This window comes from Centroberyx affinis, unplaced genomic scaffold (genome assembly GCF_046629955.1).
Source record: "Centroberyx affinis isolate AG114_WGS23_722 - 3 ecotype Tasmania unplaced genomic scaffold, CSIRO-AGI_Caff_v1 ptg001542l_1, whole genome shotgun sequence".
In the NCBI taxonomy this organism is placed as follows: domain Eukaryota; kingdom Metazoa; phylum Chordata; class Actinopteri; order Beryciformes; family Berycidae; genus Centroberyx; species Centroberyx affinis.
The window spans coordinates 57,501-82,042 of record NW_027279998.1 but is presented as its reverse complement, the minus strand read 5'-3'; the positions used below and the strand labels follow the sequence as shown (position 1 = coordinate 82,042).

Sequence of the window (24,542 nt, the reverse complement as noted above, 5' to 3'; positions counted from 1 at the left end):
ACATATTGAGATACAATGTTAATATCTCACATCGTTGCACATACTTTATGTTTTTTGCCGCTGTAAAGTATTTCCCCCTGCTGAAAAAAACATCTTGTAAGGACTTCCAGCGCCTTTCAGCTGGAACCAAATGTTTTTCCCACTGTATGAATTGCAGTAGATCTGGATAATTATTGTCAGTATTTAAGTGCAATTCATGACCAATTAAATTTCCCATATTTTTTATGTCTCATAAAAAAACAACAAAACTTACCGCCTTTATCCACATGGGGGCAGACTTTGCAACACACACACACACCAGCAGCTGCTGTAATTTAGGTGAGCCATGTTACTGTGACTCAGTTTAGGTCAGTAACACAAAGTAAAACTAAATTTAAATACCTGTTTAGAATTAAATCTTATTAACATCAAATGTAACAGCAAACAACAAGAAAATGTCCACATTTCCACAGAAGGAGATTCATTTGTGGCTGTGTGCGTGTGTGTGTGTGTGTGTGTGCCCCCTGTTTGACCCCCTGAATCCACAGCCAAGGCATGAGTTAATGTGTGACAGTTCCAGTAAAACCGCCAGTCCATAACATGATACCAAAGAAAATTAACAAAGTGCATGAGGTCGGTCTCTCTGTCTGTTTATAATGTTTATAATGCCAATAAAATACCAATATGTCATGAAAAAGTTTTCATTGTGTAGCTATGAGGCTGATTTGTTATCCATCATGATGACAGTGCTTCTTTTTGTGATGACTATGTTGATTATAGCAGAAATCCCACCCATAAAAACCAAGACTCAATTTGCATAGCCAATTCAATTCAATTCAATTCAATTCAATTCAATTCAATTCAATTCAATTCAATTCAATTCAATTCATATGAGCTTTACTGGCATTAAAGTAGCTGTTGCCAAAGCAAAAAAGTGATTAAAAAAAGTAGCAATAATAACAATAAAAATAATTGAACAATAGAAAATTGTAATTAGTCAATCACACACAAAGAAAAATGTGTCAGTTCTTCCAGCAGGTCGTCTGTCTCTCCGGTCTCAGGTTTTCACCAGATGTTACAGATGTTCAGGGTGGAGTTTTTCAAAATGACACATGTTTTGGAATTTGGAGAAATAGGTCGCTCTGACATTTTCATGCCTATAGTGCCAGGTCAATTCACAATAAGGCTCTGCATATAGATAATGGCTGCACTTGGGTGACCTAGCACCCTTCACACTCTTTCTAGTGTTGTCTCTGCCGGGTTGGGAACCACAGACTGCATTCCAACAGTCATGCGGCAGGGCTGATCTGAGTCACACGCTGAGCAAGAGAGAGAGAGAGAGAGAGAGAGAGAGAGAGCAGGGGAAAGAAGGGGAGAAACTACAGTGTGAATGAAATGAAAGTACTCGAGAGTCTGTGTGTGCTGTGTCCGCTTCCAAGACGACTATGTGTGGAATTGTGGGGAGGATGGAGTTGTATTTTCAGTGAGGAAGGGAATACAATTATTACAACATCGTTAAAGTGAATGGGACTTTGATGGACCTTCAGCTGAAGTGCAGGTAGGATGTGTTTAATTGTGTAAAACATGGACTTTCATGCTTAGTCATGGCATGATTCAAAAGCTTCAGTTTAGATAGCCTACTTCTGAAGGCACCTATGCTGAAACATGTAGAATAGCCATAGGAAAATAAAGGCTTTTTAAAAACTTTTCCCTTTGAAAGAAGAATGCCCTGGCTTGTTTCTTCTTTCTTTTACCCTTGACTCCAATGACAACTGTTTTTAGCTAACAGGTTTTAACAGTTTGGAGAGGCATAAAACAGAAATGCCTCAACATGCAGGCTTCAGTTTAACTTTTGGACATAAAGTTGTTGAGTGCCCTTTTAGAAATTGCACCTGAAATAAGACACAGCCTATAGAAGAAATGAATCGTCTCTAGTCAGCTTTAGTTACAAAATAGGTTTGTCACAATGTGCTTTACAGTACTAGAAAGGCCATAAATACAGACAGGAACAAGAAAACACAAATACAATTTTGAGATGTGAGACATTTCAAAGAAGTGCAGTTTCCTCTTTCTAGTAATGAAACACTAAACATGCTGCTGATGTGCAGACCCAGCCTGTGCCTTTTGCTTCTTCATGTGTGAACGCTGTGTATTTTTTCCCCCTCACTCTTGAACAGGTGCAGTGCAAACTGGCACTGACAAATTGGTTCAGAGTCATTGTGGATTATTTACAGGAGAGGAAGTGAGAATGAGCGAGTACAGACAGAGAGAGAGAGAGAGAGAGAGAGCATGAGAGAAGGTGTGTGTGTAAGAGAGAGAGAGAGAAAGAGAAAGAGGTTAGAAGGGAACGAAGGAGACAACTTGACATCACGACTGCGGAATGAATTTTCACACTTCCACGCCAAAATGCGGCTCCATCACAGGCAGGCAGGCGAGAGAGCAAGATGGAAAAAGACCTGTTAGTGTGCTACGGTTCTGTCTGCATGTAGCTTTTCTTTAGTTTTTCCCCCCTCCACTCTCTGTCTTTCACAGAGGCTGTTGAGAGGAGCAGAGGAAGTGTGCTGCGTACGCTGAGCAGAAGAGGAGGGTCCCAGTCGAGGTACAGTATATCTCTCTCATGGCTAGAGATACTCCTTATCCTCTTTAAACAGAAACTGCTTCAGTTAGCTGCCCATAAGGTGAAGACCAAGTCCTCAAAAAATGACATTCTGCTATTCACTTTAATGGTCATCTGTAACAACACGTAAAAACGAAAATGCATCATGTCATCGTTTTTTCTAGTCCTCTAAATTTAGCCTGTTTGTGCTGCCTGTGTGAGTAGATAGCAGCATGACAGGAACACAGCGGTGATGCCTTCAGCTCTGAAAGGAGAAGTGATCTAAAGGTTTCCTGCTGATTTAGAAACGGGGGACTTTTTCAAGAGCCTCTCTTCAGCCACTGCACCCTAAATTACCACCCATGTTTGTGATATAGATAAAGGCTATGGTTCCTCTAAGAAAGGGATTACAGCCATTTGGTGTGATGTGCTGTTTCTTGGAGTGTGATATCTCTAACTCTATCTCTTATAAAAACACAACCAAAGGAGTAAACGTCTAGCTTCGTGTCTGCTTGTTTCACTGAGCAAGCAGATATTAACATGTCAACTTCCTCTATCAGTCACTCCATCATCCTGTCATGGCAACATCCTGTGTCACATCTTAACCTGCAGATCTGAGTGATAAATACTGGTATCATAGTGTTACTTAGGTTTGTCTTCCTCCACAGCTACAGTATATTGCACAGTCATATATTACAGTCATTAGGTTATCAAAGTGACCGCAGGCATTCATTTCTTCTGTGAGACTGTTGTTTCTAATGTGAATGTGTAGTGGTGCATGGCTGCTGTCACATGAAGACCTAAAATCTCTCTTTTTTTTTTAAAACTTGGATTGAAAGTTTACATGGATGTTTAAGTGTTGACAGGTTTCACGACCTTATAGGGCTCACCGAAACTTTTGAAAACCAGTTGCATACTTTCAGAAATCACAAATAGTCTGCAGCGTATCACACAACACACACACCCTTTGTCTCCGCTCCAACGCCACCAAGAAAAAAAATCCTGCGTGAATTAAATTGTTCTGATTGATATTCTCTAATCTGATACACTCCTTCTCCATCAGGATCTGGTTTTCTCTGCGATGATGGAGGACAAGAACGGGCATTGCAACGTGATGGAGGAGAGCGAAGTCGATGTTCAACCCGGACGAGCCAAGCCTCCGCCGCAGGCCAACAACAGACCGAAATGGTCCAATGGTAAGTTTTTATTTGCTAAACCGTACAGCACACAGGTCTACTTTTATTAAGCCCCTCAGAGTGGGATACTGTGGATCATTTAACATTTATTTAGACGCATGCGTCACATGCAGGTTCAAGGTTCAAGACAGCTGTGTAAGGTACAGTAATAGTCAGCCATAAAAATCTGTGAATAAAATGATGAAGCAAAGTAAAAATTATATTAGAAAGAATTATATAAATGAGATGATCAAGAGGAACTGAGCCTCTATGCCTCAAGCTAGGATTTAACCGACATATGGGTCTTTGAAGGCTGATACCGAATCTGATACCAATAGCAATATCGATATTTTGTGCCAATGTTCAATATCATTACATTATTAACATTTTCATGGTGACACATCCAAGTGTTCCCCCCCCAAAAATCGTGTTGTTGTTGTTAGGGTGTAAAATCATCTGAAACAGCATTTAGACCATCATGGGACACAAAAACTCTCCACTGAAACACAGACTAATTAAATTCTTTTAGTGTTAGCTGCTCTTTAATGCAGGGTGACCCACTGCACCTATTCAATGGCAGAGAAATTCTACCTTTAAGAATTCATTTACAAAAAACACTATTGCACAATTAAATGGATGGTTTTACAGACAGTTTTTATGAATCTGTGCTCAGGGAGAAATCTCCATCATATCAGCAGCAGGACACTAACTAGCCGATACTTGATATTTAATAAAAGGCCAATATCGGCCCCATATAGCAACAAACTCATTTATCAGTCTAACCTCACTTCAAGTTTCTGAGAACAGTAATACAGAGCAGGGATTACGTGCCAAATCACATGAGCATGTAGGCTACACTTCACAGTGACCTAAGGGCCTCCTCCAGACTTCTTCACATTTTGGAACTTTATCTGGAAACAGTCCGTCTGAAACAGTCATGTGTGATTATCTTCACCAGTCACACAATGCAAGTCACACTTTCACTGTCATTTTGTACGGGTCATTTTGTTTCTCCTCCAGTTGCCTCGGAAAACCAACAATTTGCCTGCAAGGCCTGTTTAACAAATTCCAAATCTTTAGTTTATGTCACTAGAGACTTGTACAAAGGGGAAGAGAACAGCACTGCTTTCCTAAATTACTTTATGAAGCGTCTATAACTTCTACAGCATCATGGCTCCAATTCAGAGAGGCATCATCATCATTTCAAACACAACAGACATGTAAAGACTTGAATGAGAGGGAGATCGTTTAATCTCGTTCACTGGCTTCCCTGGTTTTGTCCTTGTTTTTAATTTCCCGTCTGGTGTGGTTGGCAGCACAGAGTCACTTGTTCTTGTGGCCAGCCAGTGTTGCTTTCTATTCTCCTTTCAAACCTTCTTCTTCTTTGTCACTTTCTATATAACATCCTGAAATAGTTTTTCAGACAACTACGCCTCTGCCAGACTCTTACTCTCTCATTGTGTTTCCTTTTTAGGCATTTAGCTGATACTCTTATACAGAGGGACTTACAATGAGTGAGCGAATAGAAAAAGTCTCTCTCTTTCTCTCTCTCTCTTCCTCTCTCCTTCTCTTTCTCTCTCACTCTTCTATTGAATGTATGTTCCCTCTTGCATCTATGTTTCTTACATACCAATGCCTGATACATTTATCAACTAAAGTAATAAAATTCATATTCATTTCTCTGTCTGTCTCTCTCTCTCTCTGTCTTTCTTTCTCTCTCTCTATCTCTCTCTCTCCCTCTCTGTCTCTCTCTCTGTCTCTCTCTCTCTCTCTCTGTTTCTCTCTCTCTCTCTCTCTGTTTCTCTCTCTCTCTCTCTCTCTCTCTCTCTGTCTCTCTCTCTCTCTCTCTCTCTCTGTTTCTCTCTCTCTCTCTCTCTCTCTCTCTCTCCTCTCTCTCTCTCAGGTCAGTGTGTGCTGGCAGTGCCTAGCTACTCCGCACTAAATCCCAGCTTTGATCTGTCCCTGTGCCGCACCTTACTGGAGAGGGATGGCTTCCAGGTCAACACACACACACACACACACACACACACACACACACACACACACACCACAAATTAAATAAACCAGAGATTCATAAAGACTGCATTCCATCTGAAAAAAAGAAACACACATACCCCTGTTAAAGCACTTTACTCTGTGTGCAGTTACATAATAGTGTCACTGATGCTATTTTGTCTCTTAAATATGATTCAATTTCACAGATTTCTATATTACAGTATCTTGTATTGTGGTTTATTTATGTTAATTTCATTTTGTCTCATCATATCATCATTAGATTCCAGTCGGGGACTTCGAGGTTCCTTTGAAGTCGGCTCTGGATGTTCCCTCTGTCCGCAGATTCATGGTCTTCAACTCCGCCCTCTTCCATTTCATAATGGCACCGGTACGCTCATCCCACTCTTTACCTCTGTCTCCAACCCAAACTAAGCCTAATCCTAACCATGTATCATTCAGTCTACTGTTATATCACTTTCTACCTCTCCATCCATCTATAGTTTTAACTCTCTCACTACCTCTGTTTCATCTCTCTCTCATTCTTTTAAGACTTCTTAAAAGAGTTGCACATACTCATAAGTAGTATGCTCAAATTCTAGGATCCAAAGATAATAATTGCGTGTTATCATCACAAGTAAACAATCATATTATTGTGGGGGTTGCAAATTCGCTGCTGCAAAATGGCTACAGATGGGAGCCATGACTTAGACATGACAATTTACCTGTTAAAAGATGAGAACATGGACACCAAAGTCATCCATGTGTCCCCAGTAGATCATTGGCTCCACTGCTCCATGCTATTTAGCATAAAACATGTTGAGTGATCGTAGGCGACTAGCATTATAACTAACATTATACAAGTAAGAAGACCTTTTAGTAATAAAAGTAATAAAAGTTTGTTGTTATATGGCCTGTAGACTGCAAGATCAGGGTGCAAGAATGCAAGATCATTAAATGATATATAGCTGATGTAGCCAGTTTTATTTTTGCAACTATTTCAGGTGAGCAACCACGTATTCTTTTTGTTTTTTTGTCTCCCATCACCCACCACCTTCATCTCCTATGAAAACAGGGAAAGTAGTCCCTGCTGGTTCAAAACAGTACGCTATTTTATATCATATTTTGTTTATGTTTTACTAATCTCTTAAACAAAACTGCCAGACTTGACTGTATCTCATTCATATCATCAGGATTACTTATCGTTTAGCTTCAGAGCTGCTACAAGTTCTCTTTTTCTCTCTTTTGGGGTAGTCAGTAGTCTCCTTTTATCACTCAACATGGTGTTTGCTAAAGAGTTAGCATGGAGCACCGTAGCAAACAATCTATCGGGGACACAAGGATGATTTTGGTGTCTTTGTTCTCGTCACTGCTTGGCCAAACTCCCTAAAACTTAGTGTATTCCTTTGAAGTGGAATTCGAGACTCATTCACAGCCTCTGCCTCCCTGCCTCCAGGTGTTGTATGTGGTGGTGTGGTGTGCCGTGTTCTCCACCCTCCACGTCTACATGACCGTCACCGACTACTGGGTCCTCTGTCTCTCCGTCAGCCTGGTCTCCATCTTCCTCACCACGGCCGTCATCTTCATCCTGCACCACAGTAACAAGGAGGTGAGGTGCTCTGTGTGATGTTGGTGAGAAGCATGGTGACAAATATGACATTTTGAGACAATATATTGAAACTAAACTGTCTAACTAATCTGCAGGAACTGAAATTTATGATAATTAATTATTAATCCCAGCTGGGTGGGTTTTTAAACAGTTTGGCAAGGAATGTAGGGGACTTTGGATTTTTAACTTACACACAAAATCAAAGCAGAACTGACTGTCCTCTGTGTCACTGTGCTGAATCCTGTCAACAGTTGCATCATTTCATGGAGACTGCTCTAAAATCCCCTACTGTAATTCAGTGTTGATATAAGTAGCGTAATAAATAGGGATGGGATGAAATGCTTATCTCACGATACGATTCTATACGCGATATGGGGTTCACGATTCAATACAACCATGATAGGATGTAATAAATAAAAGTTCAATGACAACAAAGTCTCTGCAGAATTATGTTTATTTCTGAGCCACAAATCTTTCTAGCGATGGCATTGGCTTGCTAGAATGTAAACAACAATTTAAAAATGCCATTACAAAGTGACAATAATATAATTTGGATGGAGAGCTTGTGAAACTGCAATGGGCAAGCCGTCTCATTTGTGATTACTACAGCATAACAAAATGGAGCTAATATTGCGATTCATTTTTCTGCCCCACATTTTTGTATCGCGATATATTGAATTTCAATATATATCGTCCCATCCCTAGTAATAAGTATAAACCTGTGATTAAATAACTGATTCTCAAACTTCTGCCTGTGTCCGGTCAGATCAACATAAACCTCGACGTTCGGCTAATCCAGGTGAATGAGAGGATGGTGACGCACAAGCTGCTGGTGGGCGTGGCCGACTGGGTTCAGAACTGCACCGGAAAACTGCAGGTACTTCCTCTAAAACCCAGTGAAGCAGTAATACTGAGGCAAGACCCCGTCCAATGGCTGCTTAGCCTGAGGAGACAGGCTCCTGTATCTCTGCTGTGTTGCTACTAATGTTTTAATTATAGACTTTTATGCGAAGTAACAGAAAAATATGCTTCATAATCTGTATCAGTTTTATTGGTCACATAGAGGGAATTCAATGGGGTGGGTTGGTCACATAGGTCACATTAAACATAAAATATACATAAACATAAAATTAGTATTCAAATTAGTATTCATAGTATTCCCAAGATGCCACATGCATTTCCTACCAATATGGTGTTTTATCACACACAGCTTTACACACACAGCTTATGGCTGTGGCTGTCATTTGATTATAATCACATGTTAATTTATTACAATCATCATATTTTCCTACTAAGATGGCCATGTGGTGATGTAACAGAATACTATGAATAGAAAAAAATTAAAGGTAGAAATTATTTGATAGGGTGTATGTATAAGAAAGTAGTATATAAGTAGCATATACTAAAAAAAAAAAAAAAAAGAAATTTAGGTCTCTTGTTAGGTCTCTTTCTTATACAGTACACATATGGTTCTTTATTGGAACCTGACAGATTTCACTGACACAAAGTTATGGACGTCAGTAACAGAAAAAAAAATAAACAGAAATATTTACAGATGTAGAGAATATTCCAAGGATCTGCAAGGAAAAAAGAAAAAGAAAAAAGCTGTACAGATGGAATGGTAAATGCTCTATACTAGGGCTTGTAATGAAATCTCTACCAGGCTGTTAATTATGCAGAAGTAAAGACGTTTATGTGAAGTAATACATAAATTATGTGCTTGTAATAAAATTCACAGCGAGTCCAAGGGCAAATTCAAACTGTACTGCAGACTCTAGTGCATTAGTAATGAACGGCAAATTCAACAAATTGGCTTTAGCAGGCTACTAATGCATTTGTGTTGTTTGATCCATCTCTCACTCTCTCTCTCTCTCTCTCTCTCTCTCCGTCAGCTGTACTGTGTGTATTGGGACATGGCCCGCTGTTTGAGGACACTGACTGAAACTCTAGAGGAGAGGAGCTCTGTGGCGAACAAGACCCAGGTGAGTGAGTAGAGTACATCTGTCGCTTTGTTTGCTCTGCTGCTCTATTGATTTTTGTGTGTGCCCATGTTAGTGTCCCCTTGAAATCAATAGAAACAGAATTCTGTGAACTGTTGAGAGGATTTTTTTTATTTATTTATTTAATAGAAACCGGACAAACAGAAGTTATAGCCTGACTTACTCTTTGAAGAGTAATATTATATTTCGTAGCATTTACAAGGAATTTAAAATGATCCCATCGCACTCTTTTACCAGAAGAAACTGAAGAAGCGAATGTCCTATCTGGTCCTTGTGACCGAGGTAGCGGCTGCTGACCCTGAGGTCGGGGGGTCAGAGGTTGAGGCGGGCCCAGAGGAGGAGAGGCCTCTGCTGCTGGGTAATGAGGCGGCGGGGCGCAGTACCTCATCCAGCCAGCGGGAGGACTCCAAAATCACCACCAGCTACAGCCTCATCCCTGACACAGCGCTACCTGCTCAGGTGGGAGGCCCAGGATAATTTCTGTCACTTTAATGAAATTACATAATGCTTCAAGGCTTCTTAGGCCTGTTTCTCTGGGCACAGCAGAGCAAGCCCACTTGACACTGATCCACCATTCATTGATATGAATGGTGGAGCCAGAGCATCATAAATGGTAGGCAGCATGCACAAAAAATGAGGATAAGAGATTCTCTGGTGAGCTGATGATCTATTCATTTTGTCCTATGTGTAAAATGTGGGGTTTGACAGATATGTTCACACTGAAGTCGTTATATTTTGTGCCAATATTCAATAGGCTATCTCCAAATTAGATTTTCATACCAAGAAATTACAAGTATTCAGTGTTTCCCCGAGAATTTTATTCTTGTCAGGTGGAAAAGCCTCTGAAGCAGCATTTAGACACTAAAACTCTTAATGGAAACTCGCAATACAAATGTATCTATCTATCTATCTATCTATCTATCTATCTATCATCTATTCTTAAAAAAAAAAGAGTAGTAGAAGTACCTATATTTTGAATTAAGACATTGTTAAAGTGATTAAAAAAGGGTATTATCCACACAATGGATTAAAGCTCCTTTCTAAAAACTTTTATTCAGTATAGTGCAACGTTTCGACCATAGGGTCAGTGTGCGGATAATCCCCCTTTTTTGAATCACTATTGCTTATTCTTGCCATGAGTTTTAGTACTGTGAGAAACACAGACTGTACTCTACCTTGATGTGAAAATACCTTTCATTCAGTCATTACAGTACATTACATTACTTTATTTTTTTTATTATTAAGTAGAAGGGGAAGAAGATCTTTGCATGATAGGTTAATTCAAGTGGGGTTATAGACTACATACTAGAGGAAAATTCTTTCAGTACCATCAATAAATGTCAATCTCCATATGACACACTGATGTCGACACTCACAATAAGAATGTCTTGCGATCTGACTGTGTTCCTGCAGGCCAAAGCCCACCAGCTGCTCATGACCTACAGTGCAGCATATGTGAAGCTGCTGGTGTCTGAGCGTCTGTCCGGCCCGTCTCACCACCACCTGCGGCCCCGGAGGAACCACTGCAGCACCGCCTCCCTCTGCCTCTGCCAGTACATCAGAACCAAGATCCTCCGATAAGAGACGCTGGGAACTCGGTACAAGAAACTGGGGGGGGGGGGACTGGGACTATTTTTGTTATCCAGGAAAAAGTCCATACTTTTGATCAGAACTGCACAACAGTTACACATGTTGATATATGGGTTAAATGCCTTGCTCAAGGGCACACGGACAAAAGGAAAGACTGGAGGGAGCCATGTTACCTGTGCAGAGATTCAAACCCTTCACCCTCTGCTCTCCAACCTTCATGCTTCCGTTTTCACACCCGCTCCGGGTGTTTGTACCTCCTGGATCATCACCCATCTTTTCCCCCAAAATTACTGCACACACATCACTCTCACACTGACAACACAGGTTCATTCCAGTTGCTGTACAAACAATACAATATTTCTGTATCTCTTGCGTACATGACAATCATGGTTAAAGTCACCGCTGTTTTAAATTATTTTGTACAAATAATAAATACAGTCTAGATTCTTGTGATTTGTCCTTTGCAAGTGTCTCTGCAGTATGTGTGTCCTTATGGTGGCATTGATGGTTGACTTCCGGATCCGGAGTGACAAGCGATTTGTAGGAATAGAAAGAGAGAGAGAGAGAGACCCATTGATGCAGATGTATAATGATGCTGAAAGGGGGTTAACATGAATCACTGGCTTTGTTTTCCTGGCTACATCATCTCAAATGTCAGCAGCAGCACAGAGGAACTGTGTGTGTTTGTGTGTGTGCATGTATAAGCTTTTATGTGTGCAGGTGTGTGTGTTTATGCGTGTGTGTGTGTGTGTGTGTGTGTTGAGGAGGTTAGTATCTATGCATAATGAAGCGCATGTTCATGTGTGTTTGTGTTTGTCGCAGGAGGCTGAGTTTATTTTGCAGCACTCTCAAATATTGCCAGTGATTATCAATCAGCCCTGATGCCACGGCGGATACGACAGCCTATAGCTGAACGCCGCGTGATGACACAAACACACACAGCGAGACAGCCAGCGTGGTGAACCCAGGGGAAGCTGGGAAGCCATGCAATGGAAGAGAGATGCGTGCAGCGTGAGTCCAAGTTAAACGATCTCAGAGACGGCGGCTCTCCTCGGGAGGCTAAATGACCATCTGTGATCCTGCACACACAGTCTGGCTCGGCTCCCACTTTTATTTTCTCCCTCCAACCTCTTTTTCACTGCCTGATCATTTGGGTCTGTGCACTTCACCTTCCACTGGACAATATTTACGCAGAGAAATCATAAACATAGGAAACGATAGAAGCAAAGAGGAGATAGAAAAGACATGTTACCAATTTACAACGCTGAGTTAGAGCAGAATTAGCTGTATTGTAGTGTAATTAAATTTGGGTTTGTATGCCACATGTACAGTACCACCCTGGGTGATATTCAACTGTACGTGAGATGATGCAAGAAAACAATCTCCATCCTACAATACAGAAGAATTAGCAGCCGTAAAGTTTATATTAAACCCAGGTCCTTATGTGATTAAACACTAGATAGTGAGAGATAGCTCATGCTCTGACAGAGAGAGAGAAAGAGAGAGAGAGACAGGGAGGGAGAAAACCGGGGCAACTATAAATAGCACCTTAGAGATGAGGGAGAGGAAAGGCCAGAGAGAGAGAGGCAGAGAGAGGATGGAGAGAGAGAGAGAGAAAAGGGGGGAGGAGGAAAAGAAACAGACCTAAAGAGAGAGATGTGGCCCACAGAGTACACCAGCAGGTCGTGCACAACCAAATTTTTTTTTCTTTTATTCATTATTCAAACAACTGAAGTTCAGAAACAACCAATGCATGTGCAACACATCCATGAACATAATAATAAACCCCAAGAGAAGCACATGTACACAGGTAATTTGGCAGCCGCCTCTTTGAACGAGCAACCCGTTGCATTTACAAGCTCCAAAAAAAAAAAAGAAAAAAGAGGTACAGAATCTCCCAACTGTATAGTAAACAGCTACAGTTCATTTTGCTCGGCCAATATCGTCGCACAGAAAAGTCCTATTAGAAAGCACATAGGGAGCTGCAGCCTAGCTCTGTCTAAACTAGATATGCCAGGAGTGACTCTATTAAGAAGACGAATAAGAATAAGAATAAATTAAGAATAAGAATCACCTCCAGAATAATTTCCCTTCTGTACAAAGGTGAGAAACAGCACTAAGGGGAACAGCACTGTGCTTCATTTGCTCTTTTTAACACTTAAAGATCACTGTGTCATTAAAATAAGGACTAATTTGTCAAATGCACTTCATATTATACATTAGTGATAATCAAATGCAAAGCCGTTGCCACTTGGTATAATAATTATAATAATAAAAATAATATAAATAATAATAACACTGGGAAACTTCATACTTTCTAATACAATAATAACAACCGTAGTTATACCATCTCTATTTTGTGGTCGCTGTCAACAAACATAGTATTTTTTTTTATATCTCTGTATAATTCTTTTAAAAATAGCATTATCATAGGAATCAACAGAGGAAAGGGAGAAGCAGAAGAGATATGTTGCCGTTTAGGTCCAATAACCAATGTGGACAGGGAGAAAGAGAGAGAAAGAGAAAGAGAGAAAGAGAAAGAGAAAGAGAGAAAATGTAAGGGGTTCAGAGAAGAAAGATTTCAAAGAGAGGAAAGTGCTACAATATAGTATAGGCATTGATTTTTTTCTCTCTCTTCTACTGGAAACATTCATTTTCAGTTCCACCGCAACTCCTGCTTCGCCGGTTGCAACCTCAGGTACGGTGGCCATTCTGGGACATCTTCAGCCACCTTTGTCATCCGTAGAAGTATTTTGTCAGGTATAGCCGGACTTGCGTCAGGTTTAGCTGTCTTTTGTCTGACTTAGATGGAGTTATATCAGGTTTAGTCCACCCACGTCCACCTAAATCTGGTCCTGGTGCACCCAAGTCCACCTAAATCTGACAAAAAACCAGCTAAAGTCCACAAATCCACAGATTTATGTGGACTTGGGTGGACTAAACCTGATACAACTCCATCTAAGTCTAACAAAAGACAGCTAAACCTGACTCAAGTCCATCTAACTCTGATTAACTCCATCTAAGTCTGACAAAAAACAGCTAAACCCGATGCAAGACCAGCTAAATCTGACAAAGTACATCTACGAATGACAAAGGCGGCTGAGGATGTCCTAACATGGCCACCGTACTCCGGTCCTTCGGTTCATACTGTTACATTACAGCCACTCTGGCTCTTACAAACAACAGCGTGCCTGCTGCTCAGTGCTACGCTACATCAGAAAAGCCACACACGTATGAGGGAAAACCCTTAATCGTTGGAGAAAATTTGTGAAAAAAATGTAAGAGCTCACAGCCTCACAACTAGCATCAATATTTAAGACAAATGGAAACAAACTGAGGATGACATGCAGGGTTATGCAGCCTCATAAGCAGGTACTGTCTAACATTGCACTAGAACCTTTTCAAAGTAGTTATTTTCATATACAGTGTCTGAGAGATTAAATAACGGGAGATGTGCAACACAAAATAGCCCAATAGATTTCTAAAATACTTGCGAAAACATTATTTGCAAATCTATCAAACCCTAGATTCAAATACTCATAATCTAAATTGTCTCCTTTTTTCCTTGTTATGACAGTAGCTTGTTCCACTTACACCACCAAAATTTGTGAAAAATACTACACATTTCTAGAAATATGAAATCTTTAGGAAATATACCAACCACTTCTGGGAGACAAGCTATTTTTGCACTAAAGCCCATCAGCTTCAAAACGAACTGATATTTATCATGCACTAAGAACTATAAACGTAAGCTGCTGTGCCATTTTGTTACTAGAAAGTGCAATGTAATCCCATAAGATATCAAATTTAAGCCAATTTCAAAGTGTCAGATAGCTGCAATAAGCTAGTGATATACTGTAAATAATGGCAGACTAAGACTATGCAGTGGTAGATATCAAATAAATTAATAAATAACAGATTTTAAATAAATAAACAAACATAATACATAAGGTATGATGGCCAATACTATTTCATCCGACTAAAATGTCCATATAACATAGAAACAGTTCAAACACTCTCAAATAAATATTCCATGTTTGGTTATGTTAGACAGTCACTTTGTCAGTCCGCTCTCCATTTGGTTGTGTCGAGTATGTATTGATCATCCCCTCTAACACTACTGCACTGTAAATCAGTTTGCAGTCTGTTATGTAAGTGTATCAGTAATAATACTATTCTGTTAATCAATAGTGAAACACTGTTTCAACATGGCACATTATTTTGTAACAGAAAAATACATGAATACTTATACTTGTATGACTAATATGTGCGTATGTAACTATCCTAAATAAAAAAAGAAAATGCCTCTTTGAATGTAGTGTCTCTAATTTCAGCTATTGTGTTCGTCCATTTAATAGATTATGTGGTTTGAAGGTTTAACACACAGCGGCCTATCCTCTGATCTAACTACATTTGGAAAGGCCTTATCAATTAATCAGTGTCAGAATGAATTGTTAATGCTAGGAGCTTTGTTTCCCCTGCTAAGCTGATATCTCATTGTAAATAATAAACGGTCACTGTGTTAACAGCAACACCGGGCCTCATTGGACAGCTACTTGTATTTGGCATTTGAATGTCAGCTGTGATTGGTAGTTTTTGGTCGGTGGTGAGTGTTGGATGGTTAAGTCAGAGGTGTGTGTGTGTGTGTGTGTGTGTGTGTGTGTGTGTGTAACTGTACACAGAGGGCCGGCGTTCAGACCTTCAGTGTAGCAGTAAGCAGTAGCAGTGAGTGCATTTTCAGTGCTCCTATTTCTTCACCCGATTGAGAGTAGTTAGCTAGTTAATACTGTATATTCCACGTTTTATCCCGTCTGTCTGTCTGGCTGTGCGTGCGGTTACGGCTCCCAGTCGTCGTCATGGTGCTGCGAGGCGATGATGACGACCACGGTGAGGATGGTGCACAGCACAATGGAGGCGATGCCGACCGCCAGGCTGATGAAGGAGAAGTTGCGTGCCTCACGGGAGGCTATCTCCGCCGTCACCATGTCCCCTCTGGCTATTGCCGTACGCACCTAAGATTTGGGGAAGGGAGGAGTAGATGGGTGGGAGGCAGAGAGAGAACGACAAGAGAGGGAAGAGAAATTAGATTGGAGGTTATATAACAAGAGCAAGATGCGCAAGTGGGAGCGAGAGAGATGTAGAGAGAGAAAGAGAGAGTGTCTAGTTAACAGTGTCTGCTAAACAGCTAAAAAACCACAAAGGGATCGATTTCACTGCGGTACATCCTGAATCTGCAGAGAGAGGCCACACCACACATTAACAGGCCATAACAACAGATAAAGCTCAAACCGGTGGGTCTATGCCTTGTCAGCTCAACTCAACTCAAACCCAGCTAAGCAAGCCCAGAGGAAAAATCCATTCTGTCCCACTGCGCCGACAATGGTGCCGTTACATAATGTGGTCTGTTCTGTGCGTGTCGGTCAGCACAATCTACCATTACAGCGAGAAACAACAGGCAGCATAAGCCACGGTAGCCACCAGACTGATGCTTTACGTTTCTTCCATCACGCTCGACTTAACTCGTGCTGTGCAGCAGAATCAATGGAGGCTCATAAAAGAGCAAACCGTGCCTTTTCTGCAGAAGCGATATAGAGGACATTGCTGAGACAGGAGTATGAACTTTGGGTACAGTGACAGTGCAGTGGCATATTTCACTTGCGTGGAAGAAAAAGCACTGAACAAGATAAGTTCTCATTGCATTTGTAACCCAAATTCTGATATCTGCAATGGCAGTTTCCTTCTCTTTGTCTCTTTTTATCAGAGTATGTGAAATATCAGATGCTGTTCGACCCGTTCCTCTTAAACACTGGTCTCTCCTGTTGTCAAGTCTCGTTCTTTCACAATTCATGTGCAGAAATAACAAGATGGCCTTGGATGGCAGAGTCCTTGCAGCAAAGCAATATAATTGTAGGTCTGTGTTGCATGTTTTCAATGAACTCCCAAATGAACAGCAGATCACATCCACACCAAGCAAGTCGTGCTTCAGTTGTTGTCCATGTTAACCAGAAGAAGAGGTGCATGACCATCACAGTCGATGTTTCCATACTAGCCTTCAGGGATGCACTCTCCTGCCTTGCAATCACGTAAATCACATGCAACCGGACAGTCCATGGGTTGGTTTACAAGCTCTGCACGAACATCGCTCCCATGTTTCCTGCTCAACATTTTCTTCACTGTGTACAGCCCATTTAAAATCACACTGCACACACGATCAAACTTCTGTAAGTGCTGCATATACAAAAAGTGGGCCTCCAAATCTTGAGATATGATGAGTCATATATCCAAATCTCTCTTCTCATCCTGGACACCACCTGTTTGACCTGTTGCCCTCTGGCAGGCGCTACAGGACCATCAAAGCACGGACCTCCAGATTTGAGAACAGTTTCTTTCCCTGGGCCATAAGCACACTTAACTCCAACAAGCACTGAATGACCCCTCACGTGCAATATGATGAACTGTCTTTCTAGGGCATCCTACTGGATCTAGTGCAATAATTACATTTATTCTAGTGCAATAATTACATTCATACTAGTGCAATAATTACATTTATTCTAGTGTAACAATTACTTCATACTAGTGCAATAATTACATTTATTCTAGTGCAACAAGTACACTTATTCTAGTGCAAAATTACATTGTATTTATTTATTTTTACTTATTATTTTAGAACCTGTGTTGTTGGCTGTGGATGTTTGTTTGCTGAGGTTGTTTTGTTTTGTTTCTGTTTTGTTCCCTGTGTCTTTTAATTGCACTGATCAGGAGTAGCACTCCTAATTTTGTACAATGATAATAAAGGCTTTCTATTCTATTCTATTCTATTCTATTCTATTCTATTCTATTCTATTCCATTCTATTCTATTCTATTCTATTCAAATCATTAATAGAAGTGCATCATTCAATGTCCCTGTAATATAGGGAATCCAGTCTGTAAAAGAGTTCATTTCGTTAATAACCGTCTTCATTTACCTACTATCATTTAAGAACCATAATACCTCATAAGCACCATCATTTATTTTAATTCTGTGCTATGAATCATTCCACAAGACTTGGTGGATATCTCATTTTGGAACAAAACACATCTTATAATACCATGAAGTGTTAAAAGTAGAATAGAGTTTGTTGATAGGTTTGTTTGTCAGCCAGTAAAGTAGTAGTAAATAAAAAAAGTCAAAAACTATGACCACCATGATCATCACGCAAACAATCACCAATATAAACAAAAATCAATTATATTTTGAAATAAGAGCATGAATTCATGTCTTTTTTCATCAGTGTGATACTACATACTGTTATGTGTACTATAAATGATGGTCATGAAGATTAATGTCTCCATAAATAAAATGGTGGCTAAGCTGACCTTAGGGTGGGTTTAAATCCCCGGTGAAGGTGATATGACGTTAAAACACCGCTGGTTGCCACTAACCTGCACTGCTTTGATGATGGCGATGATGCCTGTAGGCCAGAAGCAGCAGACGGTGGTGAGCACGGCGATGGGCAGGTAGTCGTGGGGCGGGCGGCGGTCCATTAGGGTGATGCTGGGGGGCATCTGCATGGGATGAATCTGGCCTGGTGGGATCCCTGGGTGGCCTCCTCCACCTGGCATGTAGGGCTGACCCTGATCACAGAGAGAGAGAGAGAGAGAGAGAGAGAGAGAGAGAGAGAGAGAGAGAGAGAGAGAGAGAGAGAGAGAGAGCACTTTACAAGAGAGTATAACAGTTGTATAGCTGCTTACAAAGCACTTTCCAGTGAAAAGACGCAGGAACAAGGTTACTGAAGCAAAGAAGAGGACAGCGGCAAAAACAAGGACATAGCCGTTATAATGGGGGTGGGACATGACCCTGGTTAGGGTGAGGGGCGGAGGCAGAGGAAAGATTATACCAAGTAGCCTAATAATAACAACTTTATTTGTATTTTTGACAGTAGCCCGTCAAAGTGATTTAGATGGATTTGTTACAGTCTGGTTGCCTTGCAAATCAGGCGAGACTTCACGAGTTAATCACAGTGCAGAGCCCCTGAAGATTAGCCTTCAAAGCCAGCTGGACGGTTTTCACTGGGCCCGCCTTGTTACGAGCCACCTATAGAGCTCAGATGTGCCTCTCCTCTGAGCTTCTGGAAGCATCTTCTCTGTGCTTCATAGCCTCTGGCAATAATTAATATTAGCTGTAAGAGTTGAGAGGGATATTAGAGTGCGTCCTTGCTTTATGCTTAACCAAATTAAAGTCTGTTTAAAGTTGGCTTAAAAGAAGGTGCTCACTGGAGTCATGGGTAATTTTTTTTTATATTTGCACCAGACAGCTTCAGTCTCTGAGCTCATACAACAGCTGCATGTATTAATGTATTGACCATTGGTTTGTAACTGATGGTCACAAGTGATTCACAACATTTTTATCATGTGTATGTATCTTGTACGATCTTAGAGTGTCAGTTTCTTGTGGCTAATGTTATAGTTATTGTCAGAGGCCCTGAACCTAAAGGGTTGTGTGTGTCTGAGCTCTGGTGGATCCAGTGCCCAGAAATGTCTCAAACTGTGATCAACTTGTGAAATCGTGTCTAGCCTGCAAAGTGAGGAGGTTTCAGTACAGATGTTGCCCTTGATAACGTTGTCCTCCTATCCAATACAAACCCCTATACTCCTATACAACTATATAGGCTAACATCAAAGCATATTCTTATAACTTCTATAACTCCTCTACATCTTATTAAAAGAGGCTGATAGGGTGGAGCAGATTAGTCTCAGCAGACTCAGCTCCAGCTCTGTTCTCACTTCATCTCATGACACTTGGTAGTGAGACTTGGTGGTGTAGTAACACAATAGTAGATGCATAGTTAGTTAACTGGCAACTGACAATAAACTACAAAACAATGTTAATCAGATGAGGAACGCTGCATGGGCTTCAAACGTGTTCACTGGAGCATTACGTAGCCTACTTAAGAAGAAAAAAGAAGAAAAAAATCCAAGGCACTCTCTACTGTATAAAGTTAAAAAGCTTTTATTATTCTTGGCTATTTCATGTTAAAACGTTAGAAAGTTTTGCGGCCCCACCAGGCCTTCTTCAAGGTACAAAGAACAATGAAAACATGTTTTCATTGTTGCTTTTTGGTTCCTTATTTCAGCTGTAACCAGTTCCCAGAATGAGCCAGGGGACCAACATTCAGAGAGATATGACACGTCAGCATGTATTAACCTACTGTACACACCCCAAACCCTGCACCAACTTTACTACCAAACCCAATAAAAGCAAGAAGAAACAGTAAACCAGATGCCTCATCTCTTTCCGCCTCTGACTCACCGATGCCATGGGGTAGACGGGTACGTAGGCTGTGCAGGGCTGCAACTGAAGGGGGTATCCCGGGTGGAGGTACCCCACAGGGGGGTGGGGCATGGTGCCTCCGGGGCCCTGGGTCTGCACCGTGTAGCCCTGCGGTGCGCCCGGCGGTCCCAGCGGGCCGCAGTGGAACTGGGTCTCTTGGAGGTAGCCCTCTGAGCCCGGAGGCGGAGGCGGAGGAGGGTAGTTGGGCTGGGAGCCGGGCGCAGGGGGCATGTTGGGGTGCTGGGGTACGTTGGGGTCTTGGGGCCCGGGGAGGTACGGAGGGGGCTGCATGGTCTGACGGCCAGAGTCATCGAGACCTGGGATAGGAAGAGAGGGGAGAGAAAGAGAGAGGAAGAGGGAGGGAGACAGCGAAGGAGAGAGAAAGATAAAGACAGAGAGGGTAGGAGAGAGAGACGACAAATAAATAATGAGAGAATAAGAGCGGGGGTAGAAGGAATAAAGAAAAGAACAACGAAAGACAGAGATGTGTGAGAGAAGGCATGTTATCTAATCTTCATGCTCCGGCTTCTCACTTTCCTATTACACATCCTCAGCACTATATAGATCTCTCGCTTGTGCGTTTCCACCTGCACACTTTGCCGGCTTTACATGGATGCCAGTGTGTCGAATACAAAACGCCTTATCTCAGCTCTTGGAGGGGGGAAAAACAATTACACAGAGCTGAGCTGCAAAGCAAGACATCAAACAGGATTCACAAAGAAAAAGCCTCTTTCCCACCAGTACAGCCTGTGTGCTAATGATGACAGTGATTGACATATTCAATTGAATTCTCTCTCCATTAAAAACGAGGTTTATCGGCGATAAAAGGTCAGAAATATGACATTTTTGCCATCGGAAGGGCTTCATCAGATGGTCTGTCTGAGGCACGTCTGAACATTTTAAGGTCACACCTCCGCTCCTGTTGTTAAAGCTCAGTATTTCTTCAACACTACAAGTGATTGACAGGGTGCCATGTTTTCACAGCAGAGAAGCGGATAAGTGCAGTAATCCATGCTGACAGGGCCTTCGCAGCACACGGTCGGGAGGAGAGAGAGGGAATGAGAAGGAGAAAGAGAAAGACAGAAAGGTGAGGAAGCAAGAGAGGAAGCTGGGGGGAAGGAGGGAAAGAGGGAGGACTTAACGGGATAGAAAGAGAGGAAACGGAGAGGAGAACGAGAGCAGGAGGCAGCCAGAGAGCACGGGCGAGAGAGATATGGTTGAGTGATGAGGGATGACTTGTGCTTGGGGACGGGCGTTACATAAGTCCCTCACACTGTCACAAGCAGAACTGGACCAGAAGCAGACAGAGGGGAAGGGAGCGAGCACGAGGGAAGGGACACCTTCCAAAGGTCATATGGATACAGTAGCATGATGGCACACAACCGAGGAACGGCGAGGAGAGTGTGAGAGAAAAAAGAAAGTGGAGATCAGAAAGTGGTGCCAACACTGATTGAGGTTCTTTGAAAATGATCAAAATTGAACTAAAACTAAAAAACTAAAAAAAAACTAAACAGGAGAGAGAAACCAGGTGTGTTGTGGTTTTTCAGTTTTTTCAGGTCGTGATGAGTGAGAGAAACAAACATGAGCTGGTCAGAGGGCCAAACCAATGGCTTTACACAGCATTCTGTGATATGGCAGCTGATTTTTTTTAACAATTATTCCCTATAAAGCACCAAAATTTACTAAAAAATACTAGTGCTTATTTTTAGTCACAAGTCAGTAGTCACTATTCTGTCAGTAACTATGCCTAGTCGCTATTGTAATTTTACTGCTTGCTATATAATAGATACTAGTTCTAATTGAATAGGTACTAGTGACCAGTTCTCACAATGTAAATAGTGACTGACTAGTAGTATTTTTACTAGACACATTTTATAAATACTAGTCAAATGATAACAAGCCAAAACTAAATGCTGATCAGACAATTTGTAGGTTTTACTAGTCAAACTGTTGTTAGTATCAAATGCGGAAAAAAAAAACCTACTCACTGAAAAACTACTAGTCTGTTCAGTAGCAACGAGTAACAATGGAACATTGTGAAGAGTGGAATAGCAACTAGTCTTTAATAGTTACAAGTAAGGAATGAATAATACACCCTACCTGTAGAATAGGATTAGAGACTAATGCTAATTAAAATAGTGACTTGTGAATAAGGAAATACTACTAATAAAAAAATGTTGTTATCTAAATGAGAATTTACATATTTAAGTGACTAGTACCTTTTAGCTGGCAGAATATTGACTACTAATTAACTACTGCCTAATGTTTAGAGATTAGTGCTTTTTAGGGAATAGTAAAATTAATATTGCTGGTTTTCTTTCCTAGCAGCTAATTAACTGCATTAATTCCGCTGCACCCCAGGTGTGAATCAAAGCCCTGATTAGATGTTAAGAATGAACAGCAGCAGGGAAAACCTCCATACAGCCATACAGTGACTTCACATTCATGTTGCTGATCACCACTGGGCCACGGGCCAAAATTACTGTGTTACTCCTATATATAGAGAGAAATGTGATATCTCCTATAGCCTAACATTCACACCCCTAGTTTTGCTGTGGTATTTGTAGGCTATAGTATCCTTCTAAAGTATTTTATAGGATTACTATAGCTCTTTTTTTCGTAAGGGACTGTTGTTTTCTGCAGGCCTCTCATCCTGGGAAAAGGTAATCTTGACTAAAATTAGATATCATACAATAAAATCCAACAAACAGCCACATTAAAAGGGCTGCAGTCTGTGCCCTCTACAATGTCAGTGTAACTTTGTGGGTTTCATTCCCAGCCTCCTCCCCCGGTAACATGGCGCTTCTACCCGCCACACACCTTGACAACATCCGCGGAGGTGAAGAATCCACCGCTGGAAACTTGGGGGAGACGAGGCAAATTAGCTACTGTGCACGAGAGCATTACGTAGCCTACTTAAAAGCCTGTCAAACACGCGCACGTCAAGGCATGCATGCCACAGTAGGCACGCGCGCACACACACACAGACACCCACACTATCTTTTTCTGTATAGTCAGAAGAGTGTAGGCCTGTGATAAGAGAGAGAGAAGTGGAGAAGAAAAAAGAAAAAATAACATTGTAATCCTACAATAGATGGATAGGTAGATTTTAGAAGAATATCAGAGGAAATCTTTAACATATCATGCAAGTACAGGTATAAATGATAACAGAAACAAATCCTATTGCTATTACTAGTACGATAATGCCAGTATAAACTCAGTATTGAGTACCACAGACGCACTGTAAGTCCCCTAGCAGCCTAATTATAGTGATTTTTCGCCAGGCTGCTCCCACACAGCGGTGCACCAGCCTATAGAAACAGCGCTTTGCAGATAAATAGCGGATGGCAGAGATGTTGACAAGGGGGGGCTGAAGAAAAAAAAAATGCAGATGGAAAACGATATCGTCAGCCCCGACGGTGGCAAAACCGTGTCCATTTGTCACTGTAGGATAAATGATGAGGGGAGGATGGAGGGATAGAGGTGTGTGTGTGTGTGTGTCTGAGGGGGAGAATTGGCTCAATTAGGCTTTCAATTACAGCGGTTACAATAGAATACGCAACGTTAACATCATATGGATAAAACCCCCACTCACCGTGTTTTTCCGACGACATGCCTCCCGGTCAGGTTTCTTCTTCCCCCCTCCTTTTGATCAAATGTGATTTTTTTTTTTTTTTTACTCCACTTGACTTCGTGAAAAATCCTCCTCTCGCGCTGCTGCAGACTTTTTATTCCAAATATGTACAACCCATCTTCAAGATGTCTTCATCCCAACATCCGCGGGTTAATAATCGCCTAATAACTTCTATCTTCTAGTTATTTATCCAAGCCGGTTACAGTGTGCAGCTGCTGTATTCAGACTGTTATTCCCAGTGTCTTTCTCCCTCCCTGTGGCTGGTAATAAGGTTCTCCACTAACGCGTCGCCGTACATTGAATTAATCAGACACAGAGCTATCGTTGTCTTAAAGCGACAGCCCGGACTGGGAAAACACACAGGCACTGGGCTGGAACATCCCATTACAGCTCAACAAAGAACCTGCATCAAATTAGACGCATTTCTTTCTATTTCACTCATGCACGCCGTCCTAAAATAACTTTTTCTTTTAGAATTAACATGGCAGATTATTCCCGCAAGACCCATTTATGTCAGCCAGAAGAACAATGCACAGGAGACTCATGATGCTGTGGTAATAAATATTCCCCTGCTAATGAAAACACAACCAATTTCTACTATCTATCATTTCTGCTAATCTTCGTACATTTCTACCAGTCTCCTCCCAAAGGCGAGG

At 41.3% G+C, this 24,542-nt stretch overlaps 2 protein-coding genes across 4 annotated transcripts; one reads left to right on the top strand and one right to left on the bottom strand.

The window, feature by feature from the left end:
- Positions 1 to 1,330: 1,330 nt before the first annotated feature.
- tmem268 (transmembrane protein 268) lies at positions 1,331 to 11,390 on the top strand. Of its 3 annotated transcripts, none has more exons than XM_071527508.1 (10): positions 1,331 to 1,537; positions 2,514 to 2,578; positions 3,639 to 3,771; positions 5,654 to 5,748; positions 6,026 to 6,133; positions 7,199 to 7,351; positions 8,118 to 8,228; positions 9,244 to 9,333; positions 9,589 to 9,810; positions 10,765 to 11,390. In XM_071527508.1, exons 3-10 carry the CDS (start codon positions 3,657 to 3,659, stop codon positions 10,930 to 10,932), a joined length of 1,062 nt encoding a protein of 353 aa, XP_071383609.1. In that variant the 5' UTR covers positions 1,331 to 1,537; positions 2,514 to 2,578; positions 3,639 to 3,656; the 3' UTR covers positions 10,933 to 11,390. The 3 variants fall into 3 exon arrangements, with proteins under 3 accessions (XP_071383609.1, XP_071383610.1, XP_071383608.1); XM_071527509.1 differs by having other exon boundaries at positions 2,512 to 2,578; positions 9,592 to 9,810; XM_071527507.1 differs by lacking the exon at positions 1,331 to 1,537 and having other exon boundaries at positions 2,204 to 2,578.
- Positions 11,391 to 15,776: 4,386 nt separating this feature from the next.
- Positions 15,777 to 23,866, bottom strand: prrt1 (proline-rich transmembrane protein 1). Its single transcript, XM_071527517.1, has 4 exons — positions 23,848 to 23,866; positions 20,232 to 20,569; positions 18,365 to 18,556; positions 15,777 to 15,953 (listed from the first exon to the last, which is right to left on the bottom strand). The coding sequence occupies exons 1-4, from the start codon at positions 23,864 to 23,866 to the stop codon at positions 15,777 to 15,779; spliced, it is 726 nt and encodes a 241-aa protein (XP_071383618.1).
- Between the last annotated feature and the right edge of the window lie 676 nt (positions 23,867 to 24,542).